Source organism: Chrysemys picta, chromosome 20 (genome assembly GCF_011386835.1).
Source record: "Chrysemys picta bellii isolate R12L10 chromosome 20, ASM1138683v2, whole genome shotgun sequence".
Taxonomy (NCBI): Eukaryota; Metazoa; Chordata; order Testudines; family Emydidae; genus Chrysemys; species Chrysemys picta.
This window is the reverse complement of record NC_088810.1, coordinates 25,179,567-25,194,766: the sequence shown is the minus strand read 5'-3', so window position 1 is coordinate 25,194,766 and position 15,200 is coordinate 25,179,567. Positions and strand designations below refer to the sequence as shown.

Genomic DNA, 15,200 nt, shown 5'->3' with positions numbered 1-15,200 from the left:
TATGGCAGTTCCCAGGCTCATCTCTGGGCCAGCTGAGCTCGTTGGGACCAGATCCCATGTCCACCCCAGGCCAGATGGGCAGCAATACTGCTCACACCAGCTGAGCGGGGCACAGGTGTCACACTCCCCCTCCCTTCCAGGCAGGCAGGTGTGTTGGTGAGAGGGAGAGGCTCTTGGGGCTGGGTGTGTCCCCATAATCACACAGGCAACAGCTACAATAACTTATGTTTATTGATACAAATGCTTTGCATCTCTGCTGTTGCAGTTGATCTGTTACATGGACAGCAGGTTTCTGACATACTACACTCCAAGAAGAGACCATATCAGATGCTGTACAGCTCACCATCCCCAATGGAATGGGCACAGGGGAGGGATCATCTTCTCCATAGCAGGTGAGTTTGAAGAGTCAGCTCCCACACCAGAAGCTGGGCCTCATGGAAGGAGGCCTGTCGACGCCTTTCCTGCCAGAGCCCTGAGGAACCAGCCCACGCTGTCATTTCTGACGCTTGTAGATCTTCTGGGCTAGGCCAAGGAAAATTGCTTTAGGGAGGCGGTTGGCATGTTTCTCAACCAGCTCCTCCAGGCGGCGGTAGCTGATCTCCTCACACTCCTGGTAGGCTGCCCTCATGCCCACAGTTTCATAAAGCTCCTTCACCTTGGCCACCTTCTCCGGCTCCTTTTGCCCATAGTTTTCCTGGAAGCCAAGAAACAGGGTCAGACAAGGCCCAGCCCAGAATGGAGCTGCTGGCTGCCACGCCCAGCTGCACCAGGAGCCATCATCTGCCCCCGTTCTGGGCTCTGCACCCTCCTGCCATAGGGCTCAGCGCTCAGTGTCACTAGGCCCCCGACAGTTAGAACCTAGCAGCCGTCAGGGTCTGCTGGCCGGACTTCTCATGCGTAGGGAGCTTTTCCAGATACACATTAGGTACAGAACTGTACCCCTTCAGCACCAACAGGTTCATGCTAGGGGAACAAAGCTGGGGCCCAGCTGGCGCCTCAGGGTCAGGACTGTTTCCCACCTGTGCCAAGCCGCCTCCCACCCTCTACCCAGCTGCTGGTGTTACCTCCAGGAGCTGCCTCTGCTCTGGCGAGACGCGGTGCAAGCACTCCACCACCAGCCAGCTGCACTTGTTGTCCTGGATGTCAGTGCCAAGCTTACCCGTCAGGTTTGGATCCCCAAAGCAATCAAGGAAGTCGTCCTATGGGCAGAGAGCCAGTTACAGGCCTCCGCACTAAGAGCTTCCCAGTCCCAGTGCCGAGGAACAGCCTGAGGCAGGGAGGAGTCTCCTACCTGGATCTGGAAGAACTCGCCCATCTCCAGCAAGATGGCTTTGGCGTTGGCATGTTCCTCCTCACTGTCAATGCCGGCCTGAGGGACGGGAGGGGCTGAGACACTTGCTGGCATGTTCCAGCACCTGCATCCCCCAGCCAGTTATATCCTTCCCCACCACCTTTCTTCCCTACCCCGCTTCACCTGATCCTCAGACACCAGCTCCCCTCCATCCCAGCCTCCCACCCCTTCCACACCCACACATCCCCACTCTCCTTGACATGGGACCCCCCTGGTCAGCCTGGCTCACATCCCATGGCCTCTCCATTGCTGCTTGAACCCACATAACCAGCAACTGGAGTTACACTCACCATGTACATAGCAGCTGCAACCGGCAGGTAGAAGGAATAGAAAGCAGTCTTGTATTTAACGATTGCCTTGTACCTGCCAGACAGTATCCACACTCAGTAACACTGGCCTCGGGTCAACTTAAGTCCCTGTATCTGGTCTGCGCAGACACTGGCGTCACTTCCTGTGGGAGAGGTCGGGTACAAGTCCTGCTCCGCAACAGGGGAATCAAGTGTCCCAGCTTGAGGAGATAGTGTGTCCCTTCTCCAGCTGGTTTGGAGGGATAAGTTGCTCCTGCAGGGCTGTCCCCAGAGACCAGTGGGCCTGGGAGAGAGGTGAGCACCCCTCTCTGACCACTCCCAAGCTAGACAGAGGTGCCCAGCAGAACTCTGAAGTGACAGGACTATTTGAGAGTTAAGGTCACCTCTCAACCTAGAGAACAGAGGACTCCACTCCTCCCCCGCCGGGCAGGATTCTTCTGCCCCAGCACCTCACCTCTGCACAGTGAAACGACTAAGATCAATGTGGCCAGGCGGAGCGGTGATGAGGTCCAGTGCCTGTCCCAGCTCAGTCTGGTATGAGGTCTGGGGACAAGAGATGTTATGGACCCAACCCTACATGACAATGTTCACACTACCCTCGGAGAAGAGACCCAGGAGCCACCTACCCCAGGGAGCACATGGGGAGCCTGAGTGCCCACCCCCTCACCATCACTGAAGGGGGGCCCAGGAATTGCCATCTCACTGTCACTGCCCCACAGGCACTCCCCTCCAATGCTGTAGGGATGCAGCCCCAGAGCAGTGCACAGGAAAGGCAGAGACTTTCCAAGAACAAAGCAGAGAGATTTGAACAAGGTCTGAAGTGCCTTTGAATGCAGTGAGGTGGGGGTGAGCCAGGGATGGGAAGAGATGGGAGATCTTGGGGGCACAGGGACCAGCCCCACCTGCAGGAAGAGCTCAAGCAGGTGAACGTAGTAGGGCTTCCCTCGGCAGTATTTCTTCAGCAACTGGTAGATACAGGACTCGAGTAGGAAGGAATCATTCACAGCATCCAAACCAATTCCCTCCTACAACAGAACAGGGACAGGTTACACCAGCAGGCCCAGCCACCCAGGCACCTCCACGCCCACTTTCTAGAGACTCCTCAATCTGTCCCCCAATACCCCAGGCATCTCACCCTCATTCCCACCCTCCCTAGTGCCCCCACTAAGACCCCGACAGCCTCTATTACCTTCTTATACCAGCAAGGTTGGCCACGTCGGGTGAGTGAGAAGTCCATGATGTCATCAGCCACCAGAAAAAAAGCTTGGAGCTACAATAAAAGGAATTATAAGATAAACTTGCACAAGGTCCCATTACGGAGCTTCTGCATCCCAAAATCCCACCTTGACACTGAGATATCACCCCAATAAGAGCCCGATTCAGAGCAAACACTAACCAGCTCGATGCACCAGCCAACGGTCAAGGCACATTGGAAGTTTTCTGGGTCCTGCTGCTCTGGCCCCACCAGCTCCCGGAAGGCAGCCAGCACTGTCAGCCCCCGGTTATACTTCCCACCTGGGGTGTTGTATTCCAGAATCTGGAGAGGACACAAGGGGAAAGGAAGCTGTGCAGTCATCCCAGGAAGGCCTCATCCCACAGCTCCCTGTCCATGGTGCAGAGCGGTACAAAGCCCACCTGCATTGTACGCACTGTGAGGAGGAGTATTTCACTGGTCCCAGGGGGATGGGGGCCCTGCCTTAGTATCACAGTACCGCCAATCAACAGCTAGCGACCTATCACCCTAGAGAGCAAGAGCGAATGGAACATAACTGGTCCAGTGAACCTGCAGGCAGCCTGAAACAATAGCTCGGGGGGACTGAGCTGCCCCATTCATCGCAGCGAGACGTTCACTCTGAAGCCTACAGACGGCAGCTAGAAGTGCCAGCAATGTCACTGCTGGCAGAAGCACCCAGGTCCCATGCTCCCCCCAGCCGTGCCCTGGCCCGGTAACCTCGAGCCCCCGCAGTCCCCGCCTCACCTCCTTCAGCCGGGCGACCGCGTCGCCCACCTCGGGGTGCTGGAGCCCATCTGCGGTGAGGTCCCGGAGCACCTGGGGGAAGAAGCCCACGAAGGCCGCCCTGTCCGCCGCTGCCCCAGCCCCAGCCCCGCTCATCGCGGTGCCTGCAACGGGAGAGTCACAGCCGGGGCCGCTCCTCGCCAGCCCGGCACCGACCTGCCCCCACCCACCGCCGCTCGGAGAGGGACCGCTGTGCCGCGCGGCACGCTGGGGCTTGTAGTTCTCGCGCTGCCAGAACCCCGCGGCGGCCAGCGCCGCTCCTCCGTCCACGGACTACAGTTCCCGGCATGCCTCGGGAAGGGGCGGGGCCCCACGGCAGCCCATGGCAGGCGGCAGCGCTCATTGGTCAGATCCATCGTATGAGACGCGCTCGGGAACTCTGAGCAAGTAGGAAGGTGAAGGGGCGGGGCTACCCCTTATTGGGCCTTGTGATTGGAGGAGGGTTATGGGCGGGAACCTGCGAATGTTAACCCTTTAGATTAGGGTGTGATGGGGAGAGGGTTGGGGGTGATGGGGAAGGGGGCTGAGGGGAGGGGGTTGGGGTGATGGGGAAGGGGGCTGAGGGGAGGGGGTTGGGGGTGATGGGGAGGGGAAGGGGGCTGAGGGGAGGGGGTTGGGGGTGATGGGGAAGGGGAAGGGGGCTGAGGGGAGGGGGTTGGGGGTGATGGGGAAGGGGGCTGAGGGGAGGGGGTTGGAGTGATGGGGAAGGGGAAGGGGGCTGAGGGGAGGGGGTTGGGGTGATGGGGAAGGGGGCTGAGGGGAGAGGATTGGGGGTGATGGGGAAGGGGGCTGAGGGGAGAGGGTTGGGGGTGATGGGGAAGGGGAAGGGGGCTGAGGGGAGGGGGTTGGGGTGATGGGGAAGGGGGCTGAGGGGAGGAGGTTGGGGGTGATGGGGAAGGGGGCTGAGGGGAGAGGGTTGGGGGTGATGGGGAAGGGGGCTGAGGGGAGGGGACTGGTGTGAAGGGGAGAGGAAGGGGGCTGAGGGGAGAGGGTTGGGGGTGACGGGGAGGGGGGTTGGGTCTGATGACTGTAAGGAATTTGACCCTTGAGCATAGCAGGGGTTGGCAGCCTGTCTATAGTAGGACTGAGATTCTGGGCTGCACCTCCAGTAGGCACAGCCCAGGGGGTGGTGAAGGGCTAAAGTGTCTGTAAGGGATTCTGAGCTGCTCCAGGGGCTGAAGAGGCTCCCAGCCCCTCGGGAGTGCCAGACTCTTGTAAGCCCCTATAATCCTTCTCCTCTCCAGGCCTGATTGTCCAAGGGGAGCAGCAGTCACCTGCCTGGACAGGAAGCCAAAGCAAGGGTGTTGTGGCCCTCCCCTGAGAGCAGGAACAGGGAGATGGGAGAACCAGTTGACACCTGCCCAGAGGGGGATTTGGGACCACGGGGCTCTTAGGACACATACCAGCATCGGGGGAGAGATGTGTGGTGCATGGGGCAGGGATGGGGGCTGGGAGTTGCTGTAACTGGGACACCCCAGCATTGGGCTGAGCCAATAAATGGGGTTTGGGATAACAGTTCAGGAAGAGGATGCCCCCAGCTGCCTTGGGTGGAAGTGGGACACTGCCTGGGCCAGGGAGCAGCAGGGAAGGGAGCAGGGAGGGGCTGAGAATGGGCGGCTCAAGAGGGGCTGGCAGAGAGTAAGGAAACTGCTTCCACTTCCTCTTTTTTTCACTTGGGCGTCACCACATTGCCGCTGAGAAGGAAACGCAGCAGCAAAACCTGAGCGAGGTGGGTGGCTCCCAGTTCACTGCAGGCAGCTCACCCCTCCTGTGCAGACTTGCCAGGGGGAGGGGGGAGCACAGACTGCAGTCCCTATCCTGGCAAGGGCCCTCACCCTTTCATCTCTCCTCCTGGGGACGGACCTTGGAGCTGGGGCCTGACTCTCCCACAATATAACTCCACTGGCTTCCCCAGGGCTATTCCCATTCACCCCAAGCCTACCCCTCCTTCTCTAGGGTGGGGGGCGTGTCTATTGGTTCTGAGGAGTGTCTGTGATGTTATAATGCCACAGGAGCATTAGTAATAACAGTGTCTGAGATGGAAATGCCAGGCCTTACCTGTCACCCCACAGCTAAGGACTGGCCCTGGGCCCTTCGTACTATCCCAGCTGGGGCAGACTCCTGTGTTCTCACTGAGACTGGAATGGGTGCAGCCTTTCTGTCCACACAGACTCCGGCTCTGCATCTTTCTGTCCTTGTGTGGCCGCAGATGGAGAGGAAGGTGTGGCAGGCAGATACTCGGGTGCCTAATGACAGATTTGAGGGTTTGGGTGGGAGTATCTGGCACTCACAGCTCAGGCCTCAGGGTCTGGATATTATCAGACTGACAGCAGCCCAAGCCCCTGTTCTATAGGGGTGTGCAGCTTGTATGGTGTTCCAGGTGGTGCTGCCATCTCCTGGGAAGGGTAATGGCCTCTCCTGTGCTGTCAGTCAGCTGCAGGGTCAGCCTGGGTCTGGTGAGTCTTTAACTGTTCATGCGACCTTTGGGCTGGGAGTGTCCATCCCAGAGACACATGTGACTGGAGGCTTGGAGCTAGAAGCTGGTGGGCAAGTGAGCCCCTGGGGATTCTGGAGCCACACCATGGAAGGTGAGTCTGGGCCCTGCTCAGCTGCTCCTTCACTGAGTCCTGGGAAGCGATCATCCAGGGGCTCCATTTCACAAGGTGTTAATAACCCGGGAGACGGCCAGTCTCTGCAGTGAGTTCTAGCACTCGGGGAGCAGCAATGCTGTGAGCACTCGGATCATGAGGCACAGCAGTGATCACAGGGCACTTGTCAGGTGCCTTGATAAGGCTGTGCCACTTCCTGCTTGCCTCACCTGCATGGGAGAGACCCAGCCAAGCAGCCTGACCCAGTGCCTGGGTTACGGGCCCCTGGGAGAGTGCCACTGGCAGGGTCCTAACACAGGAGTTGTCCCTGTGTCAGCAGGTGCTGAGTTGAGGCTGCTGGACAACATGGCCCACCTCACCCAGGAGCTTGGCACGGCCTTCTTCCAGAGGCACCAGCTGACAGCGGCCATGGCCGACACTTTCCTGGAGCATCTCTGTTTGCTGGACATCGACTCTGAGCCCATCACCACCCGCAATACCGGCATCATCTGCACCATAGGTACCCACCCCCTCCCCTACATGGACTGCTGCAGCTAAACCTTGGGAGGGCTCACAGCAGCAGCTAACCCAGCGGGGGTGCTGGCTCCTCTAAGGCAGTGTTTCTCAACCTTTTCGATACCAGGGACCAGCTTGCTGCCTTCTTAAACTGTCTTAGGGAGATGTCAGGGACTGGTGCTGGTCCTCAGGCTGGTCATAGGGAACCATAGCTCTAAGGGACACTGGGTTTGGATAAGAGTGTGAGGGACCCGTCTAGGGAGAGCGAGGGGCACAGGTGAGCTCCTGGGGTGTAAGAACAAGATGTGAGGCACCTGCTGGGGAGGGGAGTCCATGAGGTGGGTTGGGAGGCATCTGCAGGGCGGGAAGGGAATGGATTTGGGGGGAAGCACCTGCCAGGGAGGGGTGTCTGTGGGGTGGGGGAGAGGCACGTCCTAGGGAGGGGGTGGGGTGGGAGGCACCTGTCCATCAGCAGTACTCACCTGAGCCCCATGCTTTTGCAGGTCCTGCCTCCCGCTCTGTGGAGATGCTGAGGGAGATGATTAAGGCTGGGATGAACATTGCACGCCTGAACTTCTCGCATGGCTCACATGAGGTACGGGAGGAGGCACATCACACCAGGAACCCCCAGTCTCTCAGGATGGTGGAGGGATTCTGGTAGTGCAGTTAGGGAATATCCTGCCCACTGGAGACAGCTGGGGAGCAATCCTGCCCTGTGATTGGCTGACAGTCCTGTCTGGTGAGGCTGGAAGGAGGAAGATTCCTCATTCTGGGGGAAGGAGCTGGGATGGGAAATGATTCCTGCAGACTTGGAGGCAGACCCAGGATGGGGCCTACCCTGGGGATAGAGTCCCAGAGGCAGAGCACAGAGACCCTGGGGATAGGGGAGGGGCAGGGCAGGGTCCCAGGATGGGTAAGGATAGTGGCAAAGGTGCAGAGCCCCAGGGTGGGGCAGGGTCCCTGGGGACAAGGTACAGGGCCTTTGAATGGTGCCTGCCCTGAAGACCCAGCCCTTCTTTTCCAACAGTATCATGCTGGATCCATTGAAAACATCCGGGAGGCAACTGAGAGCTTCACCTCCAACCCCCTTTTCAACCGCCCTGTGGCCATCGCCCTGGACACCAAGGGGCCGGAAATCCGCACGGGCCTGGTGAAAGCGGTGAGTATGGCAAGATCAGCAGCAAAAAGGTGAGATCTGCCCAGCTCTGCTGCAGAGTGTGTCATTGGAGGGGTCAGTGAGCTGGGCATGGGACAGTGGGTGCTGGGCATGGGGGAGCGTTGTCAGAAGGCTTGGGAAGGTGACTGTGGAGGCTGGTGCATTGCGGACTGGGCTGCGGTGAGCAGAGCTGATCTGGTTGGATTAAGGCAGGCCAGGCTGTGATGGAGCCCCAATTCCATCTGTGCTGCTGCAGGGCGAGAACATGGAGGTGGAGCTAGTGAAGGGTTCCCGGGTGACGGTCACCACTGACGATGCCTTCAAGGAGTGCTGCGACCAGGCCACCATCTGGGTGGATTACAAGAACCTCCCCAACGTTGTCAAGGTCGGTGGGAAGATCTTTGTGGATGATGGGCTCATCTCCCTGCTGGTCAAGGAAATCAGTACGTCCCCGTCCCCCCCCCCCGCCCACTCTGTAGGGCTCTGCACTGGCTCCCAGCCCACGCTCCTGGAGTGTCTGCACTGCTCCTTGTTGCCTCCCATGTCTGTGCTGCCCCCCGCCTAAGTCGCCTGTCCCCTTTCCATGTGATTCCCTCACCCCTGCCCCCTCTATGCCCCCTGCTGCCCCCTTGAGCTTCCATGCTGCCCCCTCTGTGCCTCATGCTACTCCCTTGGGCAGGGTGTCTCAGCCTGACCCAGCCGCTCTCTCCCTGGCCAGGTGCTGACAGCTGCATAACAGAAGTGGAAAATGGTGGGATGCTGTGTAGCCGCAAGGGGGTCAACCTGCCAGGGGCAGAGGTTGACCTCCCAGCTGTGTCCGAGCGGGACATCCGTGACCTGCACTTCGGGCTGCAGCATGGTGTGGACATGATCTTCGCCTCCTTCATCCGCAAAGCCGCAGATGTGGCCGCTATCCGGGACGTGCTGGGCGAGCGCGGCCGCGCTATCAAGATCATCAGCAAGATCGAGAACCACGAGGGTGTCAGAAAGTAACTGTCTCATCTGCCCTTCTGCCCCACCGAGTACTCCCCCTCCCAGTGTCCATCTGTCCCCTGTCCATCTGTTCCTGTGTCCTACTGAGCACTTGGCCACCCCATGTCCATCTCCCAGTCCCGCTGCATCCATCCATTCCTGTGCCCCAATGAGCACCCACCCCCACCATGTCCATTGTGTCTGTCTGCCCCACATGTCCATCTCTGCCCTGCGTCCGTCTGTTCCTCTGCCCCACCAAGCACCTGCCCCCTGATGTCCATCTCTGCCCTGCGTCTGTCTGTCCCTCTGCCCCACTGATCACCCTCAGCTGCACACTGCACAGAGTGATGTACCCCGTTGTCTGTGTACCTCTGCGTTCCCAGTACCTGGTGTCCAGCTGCCTCCCACCCATCCCCTACAGGTGAGTTGCACACAGCTGGGTGCAGTCCCAGGAATCAGGCACTCCGGAACACTGCCCTATCTGTCCATCTGTAAAATCGGCCATGGGAAAGAGAAACTCCTACTTGTGCCCTCCTCTTGCCCAGAGCTCCCGACTTGCCTTTCTGCACGCTAACCGCTCGACTCACTGGTTCTGTTAACACCCTCTGCAGCAGTGCAGTATCCCCTGGGAGCTGGCTGGGGTGGTGGACACCAGCACCAGGTTTCTTCTGGGCCCTGCCCATAGCACTGAGCCTGGCTCTGTCCTGGCTGCAGGTTCGATGAGATCCTGGAAGCCAGTGATGGAATAATGGTGGCTCGTGGGGACCTGGGCATCGAAATCCCAGCTGAGAAAGTCTTCCTGGCTCAGAAGATGATGATTGGCCGCTGCAACCGTGCCGGGAAGCCTGTGATCTGTGCTACGCAGGTGAGTCTGGTCCCCTGAGCAGCATGAGCCGACCCGGACAGACCCAATCCCACTGTGCCCAGCTGGGGACTCCAGAGCCTGCCCCACCAGGTCTGGGGCACTAGGCAAAACCCCCAACCCCTATATCTGCCTGGGAGCCCTGGGGACAGGGCTCCACCTGGGAATGCTGGGTGCAGTGCTGGTCTGGCGCTAGCAATGAGGATCAGGCCACATCATTATGTGAAACATGTCCCTGACATCTCCCTCCCTTTCCCCCACAGATGCTGGAGAGCATGATCAAGAAGCCCCGTCCCACCCGGGCAGAGAGCAGCGATGTGGCCAATGCTGTGCTGGACGGAGCTGACTGCATCATGTTGTCAGGAGAAACAGCCAAGGGGGCCTACCCCGTGGAAGCTGTGCGCATGCAGCATGCGGTGCGTACCCTGGAGAGACATAAGAGCACTTCAGCCTGGCCTCTCCCAGCAGGAGGTGCTATGGAGAGCGGAGTGGGGGTGCTGTCTATGGGAGGAGCTTTCTGCTACTCCAGCATGCGCCTCTCCCCGCAGGGGGCGCTATGGGGGTTGGTGGGAGTGTGGCTTTGGCGGGAGCAGCCAGTTCATGGTTCAGTCTCCCCCAGCAGGGCATGCTGTAGAGAGGGTGGGGTGCGTAGGCTGTAGTGAGCTCATTCACCAGCTGCTTGGTCTCTCTGCAGATTGCCAGGGAGGCCGAGGCCGCCATCTATAACCAGCAGCTGTTTGAGGAGTTGCGCAAGGTGACCCCTCTGAGCCAGGACCCCACTGAGGTGACAGCCATTGGGGCCGTGGAGGCGTCCTTCAAGAGCTGCGCTGCAGCCATCATTGTGCTGACCACTTCGGGCAGGTAAGAGGTGAAGGGCTGGGCCTCCTGGGATGGGGGCTGTGCTCTTGGAGAGAGCGTGGAGCCAGTCTCCTGTGTGGAAGCTGTACCCTTCAGGGTGCCCAGGGGAGGGGGCAGCACAGAGGAGGAGACCAGTGGGTTGGAACCTTCCCCATGGAACATTGTGTATCACTAACCCCTGGCCTGTTTAGCGCCCTTTCTGCTGGGAGCTCACAGCGCTTCCAGATCTCACAGACCGCAATGGAAACAGGGCTATCCCCATTGCATGGATGGGAAACTGAAGCACAGAAAGGGGAAAGGACTTGAGGTGCTTGTAAGTGATAGCCAGGGATAGAATCCAGGAGTCCTGACTCCTAGTCCTCTTGCATACCCTTACCACTAGGCCCCCCCCAGGCTCAGGAGGGAACCCAGGAGTCCCGATTCAGCCCCCCTGCTCTAACCACTACAGTGCACTCCCAATCTGAAATCCAGTCCGCACACCAGGCTGAATCCAGGGAGCGAATATGGGAATTGGAGCTGTTTTACTCCTTTTACCCTCCTGCCTTTCTCACAGGTCTGCACAGCTGATCTCCCGCTACCGGCCTCGTGCCCTCATCATTGCCGTGACACGGAACGAGCAGGTGGCACGCCAGGCGCACCTGTGCCGGGGCGTCTTCCCTGTGCTTTATCGGGCGGCACAGCAGAAGGTGTGGGCAGATGATGTGGATCGTAGAGTGCAGTTCAGCATAGAGATGGGTAAATGTGACCCTCCCCACAACACCTGCCTGGCTCAGCCAGCTCCCCTCTACCCCATGCCTGGCACGGTCTCTCCCCCCCGCTCTCCCTCAGTGCCTAGCCCCAACCACTCCACCCAGCCCCCAGCAATTCCCTCCCCACGCCATCTGTCTGACCCAGCCAGCTCCCCATCCCCCTGCTGCTCCATGGGGACCCTGCCAGGGCCACCGTGCCCCCGCTGCTCCTGCCTGACCTTTCCCCAGCCTGCTGTCCCCTCACTCACCAGCTCCTTCTCCCCCCAGGGAGGGTGCGTGGATTCCTGCGCTCCAATGATGTCGTCATTATCGTGACAGGCTGGAGACCTGGCGCCGGCTACACCAACATCATGCAGGTGGTGAAGGTGCCGTGAAAAGCTGCTGGGAGAGAGGGGCTGGGGCAGATGCTTCCATCTCCCACGCTGGGAGCTCCCTGCTCCTGCCTTTTCCCTCCATGCTGTGGCCCTGTCTGTATCACACAGTTCCAGGCTTCAGCCAGTAAACATTCCCACCCAAGACTGCTTCCCTGGCATTACTGAACCAGCCACCCAAGGGCTCTGTGGATACAGCACCAGCATCACCACAGGGACCGCCCCAGACCCAGAGGGAAATGCGGGAGGAAGGTCCCAGACTCCTCAACACAACCCCAACCCCCCCACACACACACCTATGTCCTCCCAGTCAGGATTCTGACACTGCCCCAGGGAGGCCAAGCCAGGAGCTGTTATGGCCCCTGGACCCCTTGGCAGCATGGGGGACCCTGGGTGGGGTGGAGAGGTGGCAGCTGGGGTGCGGATGATGAACACAAAGGCATGGGAGCGGGTAGGGTGTTGGCACCGGGGCCATTGGGGCTGGGGACAGAAGCACGGGGCAGGGACAATTAGAACTCAGTCACACAGTGGTGTGGTGGATGGGTGGCACCCTCGGAGAGGTCGGCGGGGCAGTACAGAGCACCGTCGAGGGCAGGGGTATGCCCATCCTATGCTTCACCAGCTGAGGAGCTCCTACCCCAGGGTTGGAGTTGCCCTGGGCTGAGACCTCAGGCCTACATCTCCGCAGCTCTGACTCTGGGGAAGTTGTCAGAACTAGCTCCTTCCTCCCAGACCTGCTGGACGGAGCCTGTCCCAGCAGCTGCCAGGGCCCTGCAACATGCTCAGGTGCCTGCCCTTGGGGGCTTCCCCTGGGGCCAGGATCCAGCTGGGATGTGGGGAGGGGCTAACACTGGGGCTGGGGCAGGGGCAGGGGCAGAGGAAGTAAAGATGCTCCCCTGGCCCTGCTTCCAAGCAGCCAGAAACCTGCCCTTCTCTCAGGACCTCCCTCTGCTGCAGGTTCCCCAGGGCCAGCTCTAGCTTCTATGATGGGGGTGGGGCTGATGCTGGAGGTTTTCCCCTCTCTGGGATCAGGGAGCAGCTGGGCTGGTGCTGTAGCCCCCGCCCCCCTCCAGGTCACTCACCCCATGCGTTTCTGCTCGTGCCCATGTGCTGATTGGCAGTCTCCCTGTTATCTGCCATGATCCGTTAATCTCCAACTAAACTCACTTTAATCAATCTCTGCCTAACTCCCTATAATCCCTTTCACCAACTGCTGCTGCTCCCAGAGCACTGGGACCCTAAAGCTAAATCCCCCCCAATCCCGCTTCTCCATGGCCATCGCAGTGCCAGAGCCTAATGGCCATGGAAGGTGCCTGGCTCCCAAGGGACAAGCTGATGGGACAGAGTCCCTACTAATCACCTCAAACCCAGCCCCCTTGAGGCTGCATCTAACACACTCCAGGCCCAGGCTCTGGGGGAGAGCATTGCAGGAGGGGGAGTTCAGCTGCTTGCTCCGCTGGGCTACAGGGATTTGGGCTGGGCCTAGCTACGCCACTCTCTTCTCTGGGCCTGCCCCAGAGCTGCTCTCTCTTCACAGGCCAGGGGCTGGAATTAGCCTGAGCTCTGCTCTGTGGTGCTTGACCCTGCCACCCAGGCAGATGGAGATGGGGGATAAATCTGAGCTCTCCCAGCACCCGGGCCATATGGGCAGAAATGACATTTCCGAGCAAATGCTCTTTTCCCTTCCTGCGGCCTCAGTGCATGCGAGAAAACAGCTTGGACAGGGCCCTATTGGGCCCCAAGGACCAGCACCCACAAAGCTGATCTGTGCGGGGGGGGCAGTGTAATTTCCCACCTTCTTATGGGATCCAAAGGGTTAACTGTGATGTGGTTACTCATAGTCATCTCTGGGGGGAGCCCCCTCTGGAAGGAGCAAAGCCCAGGAGAACAGGCCTACCCCAGCCCCAGGGGCCAGGCTGGGTAGAACCTGTTCCAATTTCTATACAATGGCCCAGCCCCGGGGCTCCCAGCAGATGTCCCCTGCACCCCCCTTTCCTTGGGCGCATGGGTGAGGAGCAGAGGGGCCCTGGTGTAAGGTGTGTGGCTGAGCCAGGGCCTGACATGCGCCTTACTTCAGAGGGATTCCCAGCGAGGGGATCCTCTCCCTGGCGGCTGTCAGCACCGCTACCATCGTCCAGACAAACAGCTGGTAGGCTGCACCGCCGCACCTGGCATTCCCCAACAGGGACCCTGGAACGCAGGGAGCCCAAGGCCCAGAGTCAGCATAATCTGAACTAATCAAATTAACGAGAAACCAGCTAATCGGGGCTGAGCTCCTCCTGGGTCATGGAGCCTAATTTCTGCATAATGAGGGGCTGCTGCTAGTGCCACCTGTGAGCAAATGTCCTGGGGACAGACATGGGCTCCTGCTGCACGGCCCCCCCTTTCCCCTCCCGGGGGGGGCAGACAGACACTGCTGTGCCTCAGGGGCAGTACTGGGAGTCCCAGCGGGGTATGGCCAGAGGCCAGCTCACTGTGCTGGGGGCCTAACTGGGAACTGACAGGGCACTGCTGAAGGGAAGCTTGCAGCGCTGGGCAAAGCGTGCAGCACTGCCATTCAGCTGGGCACTACTTTGAGGTCACTCCCTCTGCTTTGCCCCATCTTGGACGGGCTAGTGGGCTACTGTAAGCCTGCAGCAGCTGCCTGTGGATGGGGTCAGATCGATGCCCCAGGGCAGGGCCGGTGGGACTTGCTTGGGGCTTGCCCTGAGGGGATGGTTTCCCCTGGATGCTGCACACGCCACAGAGGGTTCTGCTCCCTGTAGAAATGTTTGTTGGCTGCAGGGGCGCTTGGATCCCCAGCACCAGCCCATCATGCCCTGTGTGACCTTGATTTAATCTACTTAATGCCTAAAGTCCAAGCTGCAATCAGGCAAGATCACCCCCCCCCCCCCAGCCCCAGTTAATAAATGGAAGAAAAACTCTAAAGATTAAACACTAATCCCCAAATAAAGGGGGGGGGGTCCCTGCTGCTGCCGTGCAGCCAGGCTTTGCTGCCTGTTGGGAAGTGGGTGCTGTGGGGGTACAATGCCGCCACACCCTCCTCTTGGCTCCTGAGATGGAAGCAAGGACCAAGTGCAAACTGCAGACTCAGTACCGATCCTTGCTTTTAAACTCCACCACAGCCTTGCCCCAGTCAAGCCACCCCGTCCCCCAACTCCCTGTGTTCAGCTAACATTGGCCGCCTCCTCTCTGTGCGGGGAGAGCCTTCTCTGCAGTGCCTCCTGTCTAGAACAACTGTGCTGGCCCATCAAGCCCCCAGTGAAATCTCAGGGAGAGCCCAGTCTCTGCCCCCATCTCTCTTTTTGGCCTTGCCTGCCCTCTGTTGCACAGCTTCCTGGCTCCAATGAGGGCTTGGGGGATACAGTTTTTCCCCCACACCCATGTACAATCCCCTCCCAGGAGCTAGATTTGGATTTGCATGGGCCATTGGTCTAGGGAAGCAGCATTGT

The 15,200-nt window shown here is 59.5% G+C and overlaps 2 protein-coding genes across 5 annotated transcripts; one reads left to right on the top strand and one right to left on the bottom strand.

The window, feature by feature from the left end:
* Positions 1–213: 213 nt before the first annotated feature.
* Positions 214–3,880, bottom strand: FDPS (farnesyl diphosphate synthase). Of its 2 annotated transcripts, XM_005280691.4 has the most exons (9): positions 3,638–3,880; positions 3,056–3,196; positions 2,849–2,929; positions 2,562–2,684; positions 2,114–2,202; positions 1,642–1,714; positions 1,292–1,369; positions 1,065–1,199; positions 214–694 (listed from the first exon to the last, which is right to left on the bottom strand). In XM_005280691.4, exons 1-9 carry the CDS (start codon positions 3,770–3,772, stop codon positions 494–496), a joined length of 1,056 nt encoding a protein of 351 aa, XP_005280748.1. In that variant the 5' UTR covers positions 3,773–3,880; the 3' UTR covers positions 214–493. The 2 variants fall into 2 exon arrangements, with proteins under 2 accessions (XP_005280748.1, XP_042702224.1); XM_042846290.2 differs by lacking the exons at positions 1,642–1,714; positions 2,114–2,202 and having other exon boundaries at positions 3,638–3,871.
* Positions 3,881–4,749: 869 nt separating this feature from the next.
* PKLR (pyruvate kinase L/R) lies at positions 4,750–11,893 on the top strand. 3 transcript variants are annotated; one of them, XM_065574247.1, is made up of 12 exons: positions 4,750–4,890; positions 5,379–5,405; positions 6,605–6,784; positions 7,284–7,375; positions 7,808–7,939; positions 8,193–8,379; positions 8,655–8,925; positions 9,623–9,773; positions 10,034–10,186; positions 10,465–10,631; positions 11,182–11,363; positions 11,645–11,893. In XM_065574247.1, exons 3-12 carry the CDS (start codon positions 6,631–6,633, stop codon positions 11,749–11,751), a joined length of 1,596 nt encoding a protein of 531 aa, XP_065430319.1. In that variant the 5' UTR covers positions 4,750–4,890; positions 5,379–5,405; positions 6,605–6,630; the 3' UTR covers positions 11,752–11,893. The 3 variants fall into 3 exon arrangements, with proteins under 3 accessions (XP_065430319.1, XP_005280747.2, XP_005280746.3); XM_005280690.5 differs by lacking the exon at positions 4,750–4,890 and having other exon boundaries at positions 5,268–5,405; XM_005280689.5 differs by lacking the exons at positions 4,750–4,890; positions 5,379–5,405 and adding an exon at positions 6,108–6,264.
* The last annotated feature ends 3,307 nt before the right edge of the window (positions 11,894–15,200 follow it).